We start from the raw sequence: 15,694 nt of genomic DNA, 5'->3' as shown, positions 1-15,694 counted from the left end.
CGGGCAGCCATAAAGACAGGGCTAAATTGTGGCGAGTCGAAGAGACTTAGTAGTTGGCAGGAAAAAAGACAGAGGCGCAAGGGGAGAGCCAACTGTGCAACAGCCCCAACAAACAAATTTCTCTGCAGCACCTGTGGAAGAGCCTGTCACTCCAGAATTGGCCTTTATAGCCACTCCAGGCGCTGCTTCACAAACCACTGACCACCTCCAGGCGCGTATCCATTGTCTCTCGAGATAAGGAGGCCCAAAAGAAGAAAAGATGTAAGATTTTAATTTAGTGAAGGGATTCCATGTCAGTGATGACATCAGATTTCTATCCATTTGTAATCGGATCTTTACATTTTTCTATATTTGTGATTTACTTGCATAATATTCCTGTTGCTGTATAATAACAAAAAAGCATGAAAGCACTGTTTCCCCTTGGGTAGCTAACACTGTCTTTTGGAAGTTGGAAGAGTTTTTGGCAAGGACTGAAGACAATGGCACCAAGCTCCCTAATGTTTAATTGATGTTGGACAGCAGACATCCAACACAAAGGCAGTGGAGGGTTTGTGGGGTGGTGGTGAGGTCGAGCTGGATGTCATTAACATACATGCGGAACCTATTGTTGTGCTTTCAGATGCTGTTGCTGAGGAGCAGCGTGTAGGAGGTAGGAGGGGACCCAAGTTAGATCCTTGGAGGACTCCAGAGGTAACGGCACAGGAATGGGAAGAGAGGCCATTGCCGGAAGTCCTCTGACTATGACTTGGGCTTCATAAATAGAGGTATTGAGTACAAAAGCAGGGAAGTTGTGCTGAACCTTTATAAAGTTAGTTAGTTTTAGTTAGGCTCCAACTAAAGTATTGCGTCCAGTTCTGGTCACCACACTTCAGGAAGGATGCGAGAGTGCAGAGGAGATTTATCAGAATGGTTCCAGGGATGAGGGATTTTAGCTACAAGGTTAGGTTGGAGAAGCTGGGGTTGTTCCCCTTGGAGCAAATGAAATTGAGAGGAAATTTGATCAAGGTTTACAAGATTATTACAGGTTTAGAGAAGGTAGCCAAAGAAAAGCTGTTCCCATTAACTGATCAGGCAAGGACTCAGGGACACAGATTGAAGGTTTTGGGCAAGAGATGCGGGAGGCGAAAGTGAGGAAGAACTTTTTTTGACGCAGCAAGTGGTAATGATCCCAAACTCACTGCCTACAAAGGGAGTGGAAGCGAATTTCAAAAGGAAATTGATTGGGCACTTGAAGGAAATAAACTTGCAGGGCTATGGGGATAGAGCAGGGGAATGGGACTGACTGGATTGCTCTACAGAGAGCCAGCATGGACTCGATTGGCCAAATGGTTTCCTTCTGTGCCATAACAACTCTGTGACTGGATAGGTAAGAGTGGAATTAGGTGAGGACAGTCCCATGCAGCTGAACAACAGAGGAGAGGTATTGGAGGAAAGTGGTGTGGTCAACAGTGTCAAAGGTTGCAGACAGGTCAGGAAGGACGAGGAGGCTAGTTTAGCCTGATACTTGATTGGAGAGATTCAAACATGGAGTTGCGGGAAAGACGGGAATGGATTTGGGAGGTGACAACACATTTAAGGACTTTGGAGCGAAAATGGAGGTTGGGAAAGTTTTGCTAAAGTCGGAGGTGGTTAATTTGAGAAAATTTCAACATACAGCACCTTGAATTGCCAGAAGGGAAATTACACTCAGGTTTGCTTGATGTCAGTGTCTGGACAAATGTCCCAAAGGACAGGTAATTATTTTGCTCACATTGCAGAGTCTGTTAGCAAAGATTTTAACATTGAAATATTTGCCACCTGTTGTGTGATTGAAATATGCTCGTGTCCATTTTTTTTCCCATGTGTGTCTCAAGCACCTTGAGATGTTTTTCTATATTAAAGAAAGAAAGACTTTCATTTATATAGCACCTTTCACAACCTCAGGAAGTCCCAAAGTACTTTACAGCCAATGAAGTACTTTTTGAATTGTGTTCACTGTTGTACTTTAGGAAATGCAGCAGCTAATTTGCTCACAGCAAGCTCCCACAAACAGCACTGTGCAATGATCAGATAATTTGTTTTATTGATGTTGATTGAGTAATAAATATTGGCTAGGACACTAGGATAAATCTCCAGCTGTTCTTTGGAATAGTGTCATGAAACCTTTTACGACCACCTGAGAGAGCAAACGGGGCCTCAGTTTAACATCCCATGTGGAAGACAGCACCTCTGACAGTGCAGCACTCTCTCAGTACTGCCTTGGGAGTGTCAGCCTAGATTTTTCTGTTCAAGTCTCTGGACTCAGCTTGAATCCACAACCTTCTGACTTGGATGCAAAAGTGTGACCCACTGAGCCACATCTGACACAGTAAAGCACTGTATAAATGCAAGTCATTGTTGTATTCATGGAAAGCCTGAAAAAGCCAACCTTCAATTAAAAATTTCACTGCAGATAAACTGGATTAAAAAGCCATCTTAAAATTTCAGATTTAAAAATGTATTATTTCCTGTGTTCAGTACAAAGACTTCCACCTACTGCTTATCTTCAGACTTGGCCCAGGTTCCAAAGCAGAAGTTCCTGTCAGGCTGGTGTTAATTGGTGAGGTGAATTTCCTGTTCAGGAGAGGAATCATCTTGACCTGCCAACTTAATAGTTGCTGGTGAATGAACTAAATCTAGACAACTGTATAAAAGAATCCTGGGTAATCACATTCTTATCTATCTTGATTTAAACTGAATGCAACCTCTGTAGGGGGCTGCAGTACAAATGAGGCAGAAGCACTTCAGGTAACCGAAAGAATAAGGAAGAATGATAGAAAATTTAAGGGACACAATTTTAGCAAACTTATACTGTATTGGGAACAATCATAACTTGTAAAACCAGTTTGCATTGACACTTTGTGAATGGTACTGCAGCTTTAACGTATCCCTCCTTGCTTGTTTTTTGCAAGTATTTCATATGCTGCCTGGATCTCCAGGAATTGTCGTTCTGCTTCATCTAAATTATGTCTGTTGTGGTCAGGATGCCAGAGTTTCACCAGCTCTCTATAACTTTTGTTGATCTCTTCTAAAGTCGCTTCCTCATGTAATCCCAGAACCTGAATTTAAAAAAAAATTACAAATATTCATTTAGAAATATGTCAGAGTCATTTATGGCACAGAAAGAGGCCGTGCAGCTCATTGAGTCCATGCTGGCTCTCCACAGAGCTATCCAGTCAGTCCCACACCCCCGCTCAATCCCCATAGCCTTGCAAGTCTATTTCCTTCAAGTGGCCAACCAACTTCCTTTTGAAGTCATTGATTGTTTCCACTTCCACCAGCCTTGTGGGCAGCAAGTTCCAGGTCATTACCACCCTCTGCATAAAAATGTTCTTCCTTATATTCCCCTTGCATCTCTTGCCCAAAACCTTCAATCTGTGTCTCCTAGTCCTTGTACTATTAGTTAACGGGAACAGTTTTTCCTTGTCTAACTTATCTAAGCCTGTCATAATCTTGTACACTTCGAGTAAATCTCCCTTCAATCTCCTTTGTTGCAAGGAGAACATCCCCAGCTTTTCCAACCTAACCTTGTAACTAAACCGCACCCCCCGCCCCATCCCTGGAACCATTCTGGTAAATCTCCTCTGCACCTTCAACTCCTTCTTAAACTGTGGTGACAAGAACCGGAAGCAATACTCCAGTTGGGTCCTAACCAGAGCTTTATAAAGATTCAGCATAACTTCCATGCTTTCGTACTCAATGGGCTGGATTTTAAGATCAGCGGCAAGCTCAAAAAATGGTGGCCCGCTTGTGCGGGCCGCACGCCAAAGAGCTGCCACAATCTTAAGTGCGGCGGGCGGCAGCTCATTTGAATAGCCGGAGTGGCCCCTCCCCTGCCCCAGGAGGGGGCGGGCTGTCCATCCCTAGCAATGGCGTCATATGCCTGTGCGCAGGCTCTGGTGCCATTTTTAAAGGGCAGCCAGCCCTGCTGCCTAATTTATATTTTTAAAGACAGACCCCCCGAAAATTAAATGAACAAATTTCTAACGCCCCTTTCCCACCCTCCAATTACAATTACATTAACTACTTGCCCTTCCCACCCCAAAACACGTACCTTCAACATCTGACCCCCCCCCCCCCAAAACTGCACAAAGTTTATAGTTCAACTCTTCCCGCCATCCCCTACATCCATTACGTTTCTTGGACCCCATTCCCCTCCCCTGCACTGAAAATCTTACCTCCTCACCCCTCCCCACCAGTGTGGTGCTGCCTTTCCCCGGACGGAGATTTGAAGGCACGGGAGTGCCGGCCGCTGCGCTGAATATCGCGGCGGGCTCTCAAGAGCACAGGTAAGTGTATGTTAATTCATTCGTTTTATTGATTTGAATATTATAATTGTGGTCCCATCGCCCAGCGGCGGGGGGGGGTGGGGGGCGGGGGAGGGCTGCCACGGAGTCCCACCGCCTCTGGGAGGATCGGGCCAGGCCCTCCTGGCGTCAAGGTCCGTGGCGGGCCTCATCCAGAGCCATCTTCAGGCTCCCCCCCGCCATGGAACCCGACGCCTGAGGGAGAATAAGATCCAGCCCAATATCTCTATTTATGAAGCCCAAGATCCCATATGCTTTACTAACCACTCTCTCAATCTGTCCTGCCACCTTCAAAGATCAATACATATGCACCCCCAGGTCCCTCTGTTTCTGCACACTCTTTAGAACTGTGCCATTAAGTATGTATTGCCTCTCCCTATTCTTTCTGCCAAAATGCATCACCTCACACTTGTCAGTATTAAATTCCATCTGCCACCTGTCTGTCCATTCTGCTAGCCTATCCATATCCTGTTGCAGGCGGTTCATATCATCTCACTGTTTCCTGCACCTCCAAGTTTGGTGTCATCGGCAAATTGTGAGAGTCTACTTTGTATTCCAAGATCCAAGTCATTTGTTATATATTGCAAAAAAAAAGTAGTGGTCCCAGCACTGACCCTTGTGGAACACCACTGTCTACCATCCTCCAGTCTGAAAAAAAAACATTTACTATGACTCCTTTTTATTTTTAGTTTTCTTTTTCTTTTTTATTTTATTTTCGTTTGTTTCATCATTCATTTTTTTACCATGTGCCTGCCCACTTTTTTTTTCATGTTTGTGCTTTTGGCCAGGGCTGTTCGTTATTCTGTCATTAAACACTCTCTCTGCACTAACACTTTGTCTTTCACCGCACCATTAACACACCCTTTGCCTTTGCTCCATGACCTTCTGGTCAGTTATTCTCTGTGACCCTCTGTCCTATCAACACCTTCCCTTTTGTTATCTTTTGCCCCACCCCCGCTTTATTTGCTTAAAACCTAACCTTTGCCAGTTCTGATGAAAGGTCACTGACCTGAAACGTTCACTCTGCTTCTCTCGCCATTTTCTGTTTTTATTTCAGATTTCCAGCATCTGCAGTATTTTGTTTTTAATTTACTACGACTCACTGTTTTCTGTCCTTAAGCCAATTTTTTTCAATCCAATTGGACACTGACCTTCTTATTCCATGAGCCTCAATTTTGTTAACCAGCCTTTTATGTCGTACCTTATCAAACACTTTCTTAAAGTCCATAGAAACAACATCCACCACATTCCCTTCATCAACCTTCTCTATTACTTATCAAAAAAATCAGTTAGATTAGTCAAGCATGATCTGCCTTTTACAAATCTATGCTGGCTATCCTTAATTAACTCGAATCTCTCCAAGTGTCTGTTGATTTTTCCCCCTTAATTATTGTTTCCAAAACCTTACCCACCACTGATGTTAAACTAACTGGCCTGTAGTTGCTCGGACTGTCCTTACACCCTTTCTTGAATAAGGGTGTAACATTTGCCACTCTGCAATCTACTGGCACCTCCCCCATATCCAGGGAAGACTGGACGATTATGGCAAGCCCTTCCACTATCTCCATTTCAACTTCCTTTAGCAACCTGGGATGCAAGCCATCCAGACAAGGTGACTTATCTACCCTAAGCATATCCAGCCTTTTTAGTACCCTTTGCTCTCTCAATTTTTACCCTATCCATTGCCTCTACTTCTACTGATATTTTGTCAGATTCCACTTCCTGAAGTGAACACTGATACTAAATACTCATTAAGTATATTAGCCTTGCCCTGCGCTTCTAAGCATGTATTACCCTCTTTGTCCCTAATAGGCCCCACTCTACCTCTTACTACCCGCTTACTATTTACAAGTCAGTAGAAGATTTTTAGGTTCCCTTTTATGTTGACTGCCATTCTATTCTCATATTCTATCTTTGCCAATCTTACTTCCCTCTGCAGCTCCCTCTCAACCTATAGTGTATGGCCTGGTTCTCACTCGAAGAATTCACCTGGCATGCATTATACACCCTCTTTATTTGATTCATCATAATCTTTATTTCCCTTGTCATCCAAGGAGCCCCAATTATTGGTTCCCTTACCTTTTGTCCTTGTTGGAATATACCTAGCCTGTACGTGAAGCATCTCTTCCTTAAAGATAACCCATTGTTTCAATACAGCTCTTCCTGTCAGTCGTTGGTTCCATTCTACCCTAGCGAGATCTCTTCTCATCGTGTTGAAATTTGCCCTCTTCCAATCTAGACGTTCTACCTTATTTTGTTCCTTGCTTTTCTGCATTACTAGTTTAAACCTTATGATACGATGATCACTCTTACCCAAGTGCTCCCCGACAGACACATGGGGCTGAATTTTACGCCGCCCCAGCGGGTCAGATGGTGGCATGGGGGCAGCATAAAATTGTGCAGGAGGCCATCCCGCCCCGCTCCCCCCTCTGGCTAATGTTACGGCGATCGGGCAGAGGGGGGAAAACGGCCTGCCCACCCGAGGCCAATCAAGACCTTAAGTGGCCACTTAAGGGCCCTCGCCCGCCTCCACGGGTATTTACCCGTGGCAAGTGGGCGTGCTGGGGACGTGAAGGGCCACCCAGTGATAGCCGTCGGCCTTTCCATGCACCGGGGGGTGCCATGGCAATTGGGCACAGGGCCGCCCCCACCCTCGGGACCCAAGACCCCTCCCCCCCCCAAACGACCATTCTAGCCTCACCAGTGCACGACAGATTCCCCTGGTGAGGCATACCCAACTTACCTTCACTCCTGGCTCCATGTCGTCGGCTGGGCTGCAGTCCCAGCAGTTGCCACCGCTCCCGGTAGCGCTACTGGGACTAAGAGCTGCCAGCCCACTGATTGGCCAGCAGCTCACTGAGGCGGGACTTCCTATCTCAAGCGGGTGGAAGTCCCGCCTCGGGATAATTAAAGTCCAGGGACCCGTAAGATGCGGGACGGTCCCCGGGCTAGGTGGTGGCGAATTCTCATCCGTCTAAGGTAAAATCCAGCCAATGATCCACCTGGCCCACCTCATTCCCCAGCAGCAGATCCAGCAATGCCTCCTTTCTAGTTGGACTGAGCAAGTACTGATCAAGGAAGTTCTCCTGAACACATTTCAGAAATTCCTCCCCCACCTTACTCTTTACTCTAAAATTATCCTGATTGATATTTGAAACTCAGTAAGGCCTGTGTGCAGTCTAAGCTATGCCATTGCATTACTTACAATTATCTGTGTCCTCTACAAAGCCGGGAGGACCTGATCTGTCCAGGATTAGGAAAATGGCACCACAATAATTCTCATACTTTGTGCTTACTTTTCTTAACTCAGCCAGATGACACTGGATTTTTCATCAGGGAATACATCTGGGAGGAGGTAGTTGAAATTCATTTTTCTAAAATTAAAAATGGGAAACTGACTGTTTCTGTGATTAACCATTGGCCAACTAAATCACAGGAATGTACATCTTTGAAACTGCGATGGCTAAAATTTCATCTTTTTTAATGAACTGTTTATTGCAGAGAAAAATATGCGCTGCTCTGTTAGGGTCTGAAGTTCTGTTAATGGATGATAAATACCTGGTAGTTCAAGATGATAGGGTGAACAGGTGTTGGGTGTTAATTAGTTAATTGTATTCAAGTGTGTGTATATATAAAGACAAGCCAGCCAGCACTGGCTGGGCGTATTGTTAGGAGGACAGAAGTAAGTTCTGTGACAAGCAATAAACAATCTCCACCAAAGCATCCTATGTCTTCTTCACAAACAGGCTTGGAAGTTTCTCTGACATCCTCTGTTCTACATTAAAAGAGGACCCCTCCATTTAGTGCAAAGAAGCAAAAAGTTTGAATTGAATGATCACAAAATGTGCCACAGGCTGACACGCCCTGGAATGTAAACATCATAGGCAGAATTTTCTGGACTTAGAAAAATTTTGGCTGTCATGACCACTTTCGGGTCCTGACCCCATTCACAGCAGCAGCGAGCCTCCTAGTTCAATCTTCAGGAAAGCAAACAATTAAGAACCCGTCTCTGGGATCGCCATCCAATTAGGGACGAAGGGTGACCGAAGGAGGCGGGAGGTCGATTCAGCCCACTCCATTCTATGGGTGGCTGGCAGCCTTCACTGTGTCTGTAGTGAAAGTGCTTCTGAGGGGAATGCAGCAGAAGCAGGAGGGACCGAATGGAGGCACGATTAGTCTGATGAGAGCAGCTGCCACTGCATCACCCCCAGCACTGTGGGAGACAGCTGTTCTATTCAGAACTTGATCACGACAGGAGACTCCCAGGAGGACAGCAGAAACACTTTAGAGAGATATCCCCAAAGCATCCCTGAAGAGATCAAACATCCCTGCCAACTCCTGGGAGTCCCTGACTTATGACTGTCCTAGATAGAGAAAACTCATTCAGGAAGGCATTGTACACCTCGAAGGACTTTGTCGTGAAGTCAAGGCATCGGAGGGAGCGCACAAACCTCCAAACTACTCATCTACCTGACCCTTCAAGTGCCACCTGCCCCTCACGTGGCAGAGTCTGCAGATCATGCATTGGACTTATCAGCCATCTCAGAACCCATCGAACCAGAATGGAAGCAAGTCGTCCTCGATCTCGAGGGACTGCCTAAGAAGAGATCGGAGAAATCAGTCTCCAGGAGCTCCTCACACAATGACTAGCCTCTGCCAGCGGGAGACATCATCCTTGCCATTCCTTGCTATTCAAGGTTAGAAAGCCTTGAACTCTCATGCTGCTCCAACCTCCCACTGTGCAGCTGCCTCCTGTTGCCAAGGCCCTGACACAGCTTGGGACTCATGCGATGCTGGGAAAATTGCATTGTCGGTGGAATTTTGCAGTTAATTGCCTAATTATTCACCTCAGTTGGCTTCCCGCCCCTGGGAAAGGCAGCGGGAGGTGGGAACACGTTGGCAAACCAGCCCAATGCATTTTTCTCACCCCGCCTCCAAGGGCCTGGTAAAATTCCTTCCCATATTTCAAATGATACATATTCATCACAAAGCTGCTAGACTAATTTAGTTGGATTATTTTAGTTAGTTCTCCAAATGAACTTTGAAACCCATCCTTCAGCTAAATTTTTGTCCAATTGGCAAACACCCCCCCTCCCCCCAGATATCCTCAGGGGTACTGTGCTAGTGAAAAGCCCTCAATACAGAACTGTGTTTAAAATAACCTTGATACCAACTGTAAACGGATCGTCAACAATCAGGAAGCTTGCATTAAAACTGCCGGTCTCTCCTTCGATAAGTAATCCATTTCTTAATAATACCAGCATCCAACCCTCACTGACAATCATGAAGAATTTTAATTTATTCAGTGATCCCATAGGCAAGTAAAGACAGTTTATGCAGTCCACTGGAACAGAAAGTGGCAAGGTCTAAAGGCGTGTTTTGAACTCCCCTGACACAAATGCCTGAAACTCAAAAATGGACCCTGATGCTTGCAAATGTGATGCTAAAAATATCCTCGAATGGACTCTGTGACAATGAAGATCTGCAACCCTACGCTCATAATACATCCCCCTCCCAGCCCGCCACCCACACCCCCCCCCCCCCCACAGTTTTACTGGCAAGAAACTCTATCCTCTTCCTCCCCATCGTCATTAAGAAGGAATTTTGACATCCCCTCCAACTCTCCCGTTGATAAGAAATTTGGGCAACCACACCCTTCGTTTCACCTCCCCCCTCCACCCCCCCAACAAGAATGAATCCTCCTCCTGAAAAGCAACATTTGTTCCCACACAGATGGAATGGAGGCCACCACACTAAGCCAAAAACCTACTTCCTGCAGCTTCCACCCCAATTCTAACCCCAACCTCCCCCCGCAACTGAAAAATTGATCCTCCCCCTACTACTAAAGAACATTGAACTGTGCCACCCACCCCATCCCTGTACTCTTTGAGCCCTGTCATCCATCATGTCCATATGTTCTTCTCTATATCCACCTCCCACTCCTCTCCTTCCCATCTCCTGCTACAAGCCATCTGTGAAGAAAATTGACCCTGGCACATTGCACACCCCTCCCACTGAGAAGAAAGGCACCCCTCACCCAGTGCCACTCACCACTTCATCATTCCCTTGTTCCACCAGTCCTCCACCCTCTCCTCCACCCATTTCATTCCTTTGCTTTCTACCCCTCCTGCCCCCCCCCCCACCTACCCTTTGTATATTCAAATAAGGGCAGTTGTTTATAGCCCCCTCTGCAATACTGGGTTGCTGGGCTGACTGCATTCAAGAAAACCAGGTCTACATGTGGCCTAACAGGTGGAAACCGACAAGGAAAGTGTTTAAAATATACTTTCCTGAATGCAGAGCCGGGTGGAGCAGGAGGACTCCTCCCGACCCCCATTCAAACCGCACGGGCCACTGCCAGCTGCCGTTTCCCCAGCTCCTCCCAGATCCTCACTGCTACCCACCCCCCAAAAACTGATCCCAGCTTCTGCCCTCCCTAATCACAGCTGCTGCCTACTACCCACCCTGTCCAAATACCACTACCCATCTGGCCTAATCACGTTACCCCCCACCTCCCGTTTCCCTTTAATTATTTACCTGATGGCCGTTGCAGGAGCCTGATCTTTGCTTCCCCTTCATCAGAGAGCTGCCTAGCGATGCCTATTAGGTGTCCCCAGCTCGCCGGCTCGATAATAATGAGGCTCAAGGCTCAGTATCACTTGTGTCTCAGGCCTATCCATTTAAGTGTGCTTGAATTTCTAGGCCATAGTATGAACACAGTGAGAATGTTGGAAAAAATAAACAGCAGATAGAGAAGTGGAGGAGGATACTGCAGTCTGGATCAATTAGAATTATCTGTTTGTAATTACCTCATAGGCTAACCTTTTTCTTTCAGTCTGTATGGCAGAGATAGATGCAAATAGCTTTGTCCACTCCTGATTGTATCCGTAGCTTAATCCGGTCCCACCAGTAAACAGCTTCCATGTGTGATATGGAAGGAGGAATGCAGACTCAAGAAGACCACTGAGCAATGGGAATATTCGGACTGAATCTAGGATGAGGCTGATTGTGTCTGTGATGTACGTAATTGTAACTGTGGTATTGTGGAACACGCAATAAGAGATTGGCATTGTGAAAGCCAACCAAGCTAGACCTAGTCTGTAGAGTCGCACACTCAGGTTGTCTTCAGTGTGACTTGGAGTCCTGTAGTGACGGTGTTGCATAGAGGTAATACTAGCAACAATACTGATGGGTACTGTTGCAATGGGTCTTCCGTAGAATATGGGGGACGTAATGATTGAAGCCATCATTGTTGTCTTTATATTAGAGGTTTCCTCACCAACATTGGCTACGAGGTGAACACCTAGTGTGATTGCAAGTGGCAATGCCATGATGTAGAAACTATTCAATGATGATAGACTTATAAGAGCGACAATACCAAAATAAACCCCAACTGCAATTTGGCCAAAAACACGGACAATGCTCATTGATGGTTGTAGATCTCTTTTTCTTTGGATCTTGTGGCGCATGTTTGCATTTTGCACATACTTCGGCAGTCGCCAAAATTCCCTAATCCAACCTACCCCAAATCCACCAAATGTCACCATCCATAGTAAGGCATGACTGTCTCTCCCAAGGTAGATGTGATGGAGACCAAAAGGTCCACCAAATGACCAAAGGACATAAGTGATCAACAGACTCTTTGCCATCTCCAAGGTCAAAATACCACCAAATACTGCTATTGTGACTTGCTGATTACTATAGATTAGGGAGTTCCTGTTGCAATGTCTATTTAATAAGTTTAAAGTTTAGCAGACAATGTGATGGATCAGTTCATTATCATTGTTTGAGTTCATGTTTGGAGCATGTCTTTAGCCTCGATTTTCATTTTATACCATCTGCAGAAAGACAGAGTGAATAAAAATTAGAATTTACCAATTAGCTTATGGTCAGATCTACATATGTGCATTCCAGATGTAAGGAAATTCCTTGACAATGTTCCAAAATACACAACTTATAACCAAACATTTTTTTTTGGCCAAACACCTGTGGAACCCATCGCTATACTTAAGAGTTTTCAGACCAAACTATTGAGAAATTCACATAGAATTTTTATATTCTCAGGATGGAGCATATACTCTCTCCATGTAGGGACATGTCCCATGCTTGCATAAGTCGAGACACTTCGGGCACAGTTTGGCAGAACTCAAATTTTAGGAGACCCCAACTGTGTACAGGGATATTGTTGACATTCAGCTGGTTAAAACCACACAGGTTACTAGTACAGAGCATTGGTAAGATTCCTGCTGCTTGTCCAGCCAGGACTTATTTTCTGTCTGGGCATTTGCTTGCAAAGTTATCATAAGCCGAATGGAAAGAATCCCAGCCCATAGTGATGGATAAACCCCTCCAGGTTCCATTATTGAGCCATGCTGACTGGTTAATCATCTACCATTCTCTACAGTATTGCAGACCGTCTTGGCTAGGTATCAGGTTACTGAGTCTGCCACAGAGGGTTCTCTTGGTTCTGAACTTTCATCACCAGGTGCATCTGGTGATTCTGGGTACTGCCTGTGCGGAGTTTGCAAGTTCTCCCTGTGACCGCGTGGGTTTCCGCCAGGTGCTCCGGTTTCCTCCCACAGCCAAAGATTTGCAGGTTGATAGGTAAATTGGCCATTGTAAATTGCCCCTAGTGTAGGTAGGTGGTAGGGGAATTGAGGGGCTGTGGTAGGAATATGGGATTAATGTAGGATTAGTATAAATGGGTGGTTGATGGTCAGCACAGACTCGGTGGGCCAAAGGGCCTGTTTCAGTGCTGTATCTCTAAATAAATAAATCATCTTTAGAGCTACTTTGACTCGAAAGGAATCCCATTTACTTTGCCCACCCCTAAGAAAATCATTAGTTGGTTATTAGAAAGCTGCCAAATGTGAGTTTGAACCCTCACTCGGAAAAAATAGGTTCCCTAATCTCCTCATAAGCAGCACAGTGAGCATACAACAACCATAAAATGTGTGAGCACACTGCCACAATTCTGACCACAGTGTGGCCATGCACCATACTTCACCAGTTGGAGTAATGATGCAACTGTTCTCTCATAAAAGTCCGAGTATCAGCAGGTTTTCTCTTTGCTACAACATATTACACAGACCAAGATTCCATTGCATTACTGCTGCTTACCAATTTCTCTGGTTTGCAACATGCAATAAAAGTGCTTGTCTAAATAGGGAACGTACCTCAACATCAACACTGCTCTGCCAGCTCAATACAATTTGGATTCCTACTTACCAGTATACAGGCTTTCAACAGTAGATACCCAGGCAGATTTGACTCAGGTAACCTATGAAAATGGTTGGCTCACAATTAAGAGGGATAAACTTACCCTCTTCAAGTATAAACTTTGTCTTGTTTCATTCGCCTAAAGGTGACAAACTTAAGAACTTAACATATGTTATAAAGTCTCAAGAGACCAAAGTAGTAAGGGGGAGAAACAGGCAACTTTGAAATAAGAGATATTTTAACACATGCTTACCAGACAATGAAATGTAGTCTCTGATTAAATCCAGAGGACTTTGCCCTCTGAAGACTAACCCTGTGTTGATTCAGAGCAGTTCATTATTGCGCAAAATTACAATAAAGTCCAATGTAGCATTTTACAACAGCTAACTTCACTAACAGTGTAGAATATTAACTCGTAAGGTACTGTTACTCAAGGCACTATATAGGTGAATGAATATAGCAAGTTTCAATGATAATCCTAATCAGTGTGAGCTTTGAACCAAATTAGAAAATCAAATCAATCCAGATGTAACCTTTGGAGTGATTTCACAAATTGCATTTTGAGAGCAAATTGTGTGAGTACAAGAACAAAAATAATAGTGGCGCAGCCTCACAGCTCCAGGGACCCGGGTTCGATTCTGGGTACTGCCTGTGCGGAGTTTGCAAATTCTCCCTGTGTCTGTGTGGGTTTTCGCTGGGTGCTCCGGTTTCCTCCCACATCCAAAAGACTTGCAGGTGATAGGTAAATTGGCCGTTGTAAATTGCCCCTAGTGTAGGGAGGTGATAGGGAATATGGGATTACTGTAGGGTTAGTATAAATGGGTGGTTGTTGGTCGGCACAGACTCGGTGGGCCGAAGGGCCTGTTTCAGTGCTGTATCTCTAAATAAAAAATAAATAAATAAAAAATAAAAAAGTAAATCTAATTAAAATTGGCATCCTCTTTCAATGTTAGAAGATGAGCAGTAAATCATAGTCTTTCTGAACAGCAGATTCTGAAGTTTGGCCTAATCCATTTCAGAACAACTTTGTTTCTCTCTAATCTGGATGGGTTGCTACATCAAGTTATGTAAAATTTAGGATCATCTTGATGGCTGAATTTTCCTGTAATGTGATGTCCATCAAAAAATGGGGACTGGGTAGTGCAATCAGTTAAAACACAGTCAATGAGATTTGCATTCAAATCCAGCCCAGGCAGAGGGAAGATAGATTAACATTAGTTTCATTTGTCATTATCATATCAGGTACACAGCAATGATGTCTATTTTACATTTATTTTAAATATTACAAGTATGGTATGTGATTATGCCAAATTAAAGATCAATTTTGTTTTGAATCAAAAGGAACTCATGGGGGTTGAAAGATATCTTGGGCAGTGGTGCAAAATGGGTGGTATTAGATCGGCCGCCCGTTATACAGAGTGACTGCTATGGAACTGAATATTGGGTCCTGTGCATATTGAGTGGTCAATCTGATTTCACTCATTTTCAGTCATCACCACTGGTGAATTTCTACCCCATTATTTGATCATTTTTACTTGGTGATCTCCTGTGGCGGGAGAGTATGCTGATTTAAAACAATACGGGTGCTATCAACAAAGTGTCATGGGAAAAATGTTGGCGGAAGTAGGTGTAACACACACACAGTGGGCTGAATTTTACCAGCCCCTTGACGTCGCGGGTCACAGGGCAGGGGCCGGTAAAATGTTGCGGGGCGAGGCCTGCCTTGACCCGCGGCGTCGAGAGGGGTCTGCAGCATACTACCGGCGGTGGGGGCACCTCGGTGCAGCCCCCCTGCCACCTGGCGGCGGGCCCTTCATCTCCATATTCAAATGAACATAAATGAGATGCTAATAAACTTACCTGCAGGCGGCGGACATCCCACGCCGAATTTATGGCCTCCGTTCAGCCTTCGTGTGCCTTCGGAACTCCTGGTGGGGAGGAACATAATTTTCAGGGCAGGAGGGGTGAAGGAGTAGGGAAAACATTTATTATTGGCTGTGGGGATGGTGGGAAGGGTTGAGGGTCAAAGGGGAAAAATGTCAGGGGGGAAGTTCGGGGTACTAATAAAATGTTATTATGGGGGTAGAGGGCAATTAATGTATGATCTACCCGTTGGTGGGGTGGGATACGTGATTGACACCTGACATAAC

The 15,694-nt window shown here is 45.0% G+C and overlaps 1 protein-coding gene across 3 annotated transcripts; it reads right to left on the bottom strand.

The window, feature by feature from the left end:
* Positions 1-237: 237 nt before the first annotated feature.
* dnajc22 (DnaJ (Hsp40) homolog, subfamily C, member 22) lies at positions 238-13,873 on the bottom strand. Of its 3 annotated transcripts, none has more exons than XM_068024448.1 (3): positions 13,798-13,873; positions 11,135-12,163; positions 238-3,077 (listed from the first exon to the last, which is right to left on the bottom strand). In XM_068024448.1, exons 2-3 carry the CDS (start codon positions 11,972-11,974, stop codon positions 2,898-2,900), a joined length of 1,020 nt encoding a protein of 339 aa, XP_067880549.1. In that variant the 5' UTR covers positions 11,975-12,163; positions 13,798-13,873; the 3' UTR covers positions 238-2,897. The 3 variants fall into 3 exon arrangements, with proteins under 3 accessions (XP_067880549.1, XP_067880550.1, XP_067880551.1); XM_068024449.1 differs by lacking the exon at positions 13,798-13,873 and adding an exon at positions 13,648-13,763; XM_068024450.1 differs by having other exon boundaries at positions 2,962-3,077; positions 11,148-12,163.
* Positions 13,874-15,694: the final 1,821 nt, after the last annotated feature.

The sequence above is a fragment of the Heterodontus francisci genome, chromosome X, assembly GCF_036365525.1.
Source record: "Heterodontus francisci isolate sHetFra1 chromosome X, sHetFra1.hap1, whole genome shotgun sequence".
Classification (NCBI taxonomy): domain Eukaryota; kingdom Metazoa; phylum Chordata; class Chondrichthyes; order Heterodontiformes; family Heterodontidae; genus Heterodontus; species Heterodontus francisci.
This window is presented reverse-complemented; position numbering and strand designations above follow the sequence as displayed.

What these genes read in the sequence shown, in the direction of transcription:
- dnajc22 (XM_068024448.1), bottom strand. Translation starts at nt 11,974, where the DNA reads ATGGCAAAGAGTCTGTTGATCACTTATGTCCTTTGGTCATTTGGTGGA. An exon ending in GAAAAAGGTTAGCCTATGAG is followed by an intron (nt 3,078 to 11,134) that starts GTAATTACAAAC and finishes TTTTAAATTCAG; the next exon opens with GTTCTGGGATTACATGAGGA.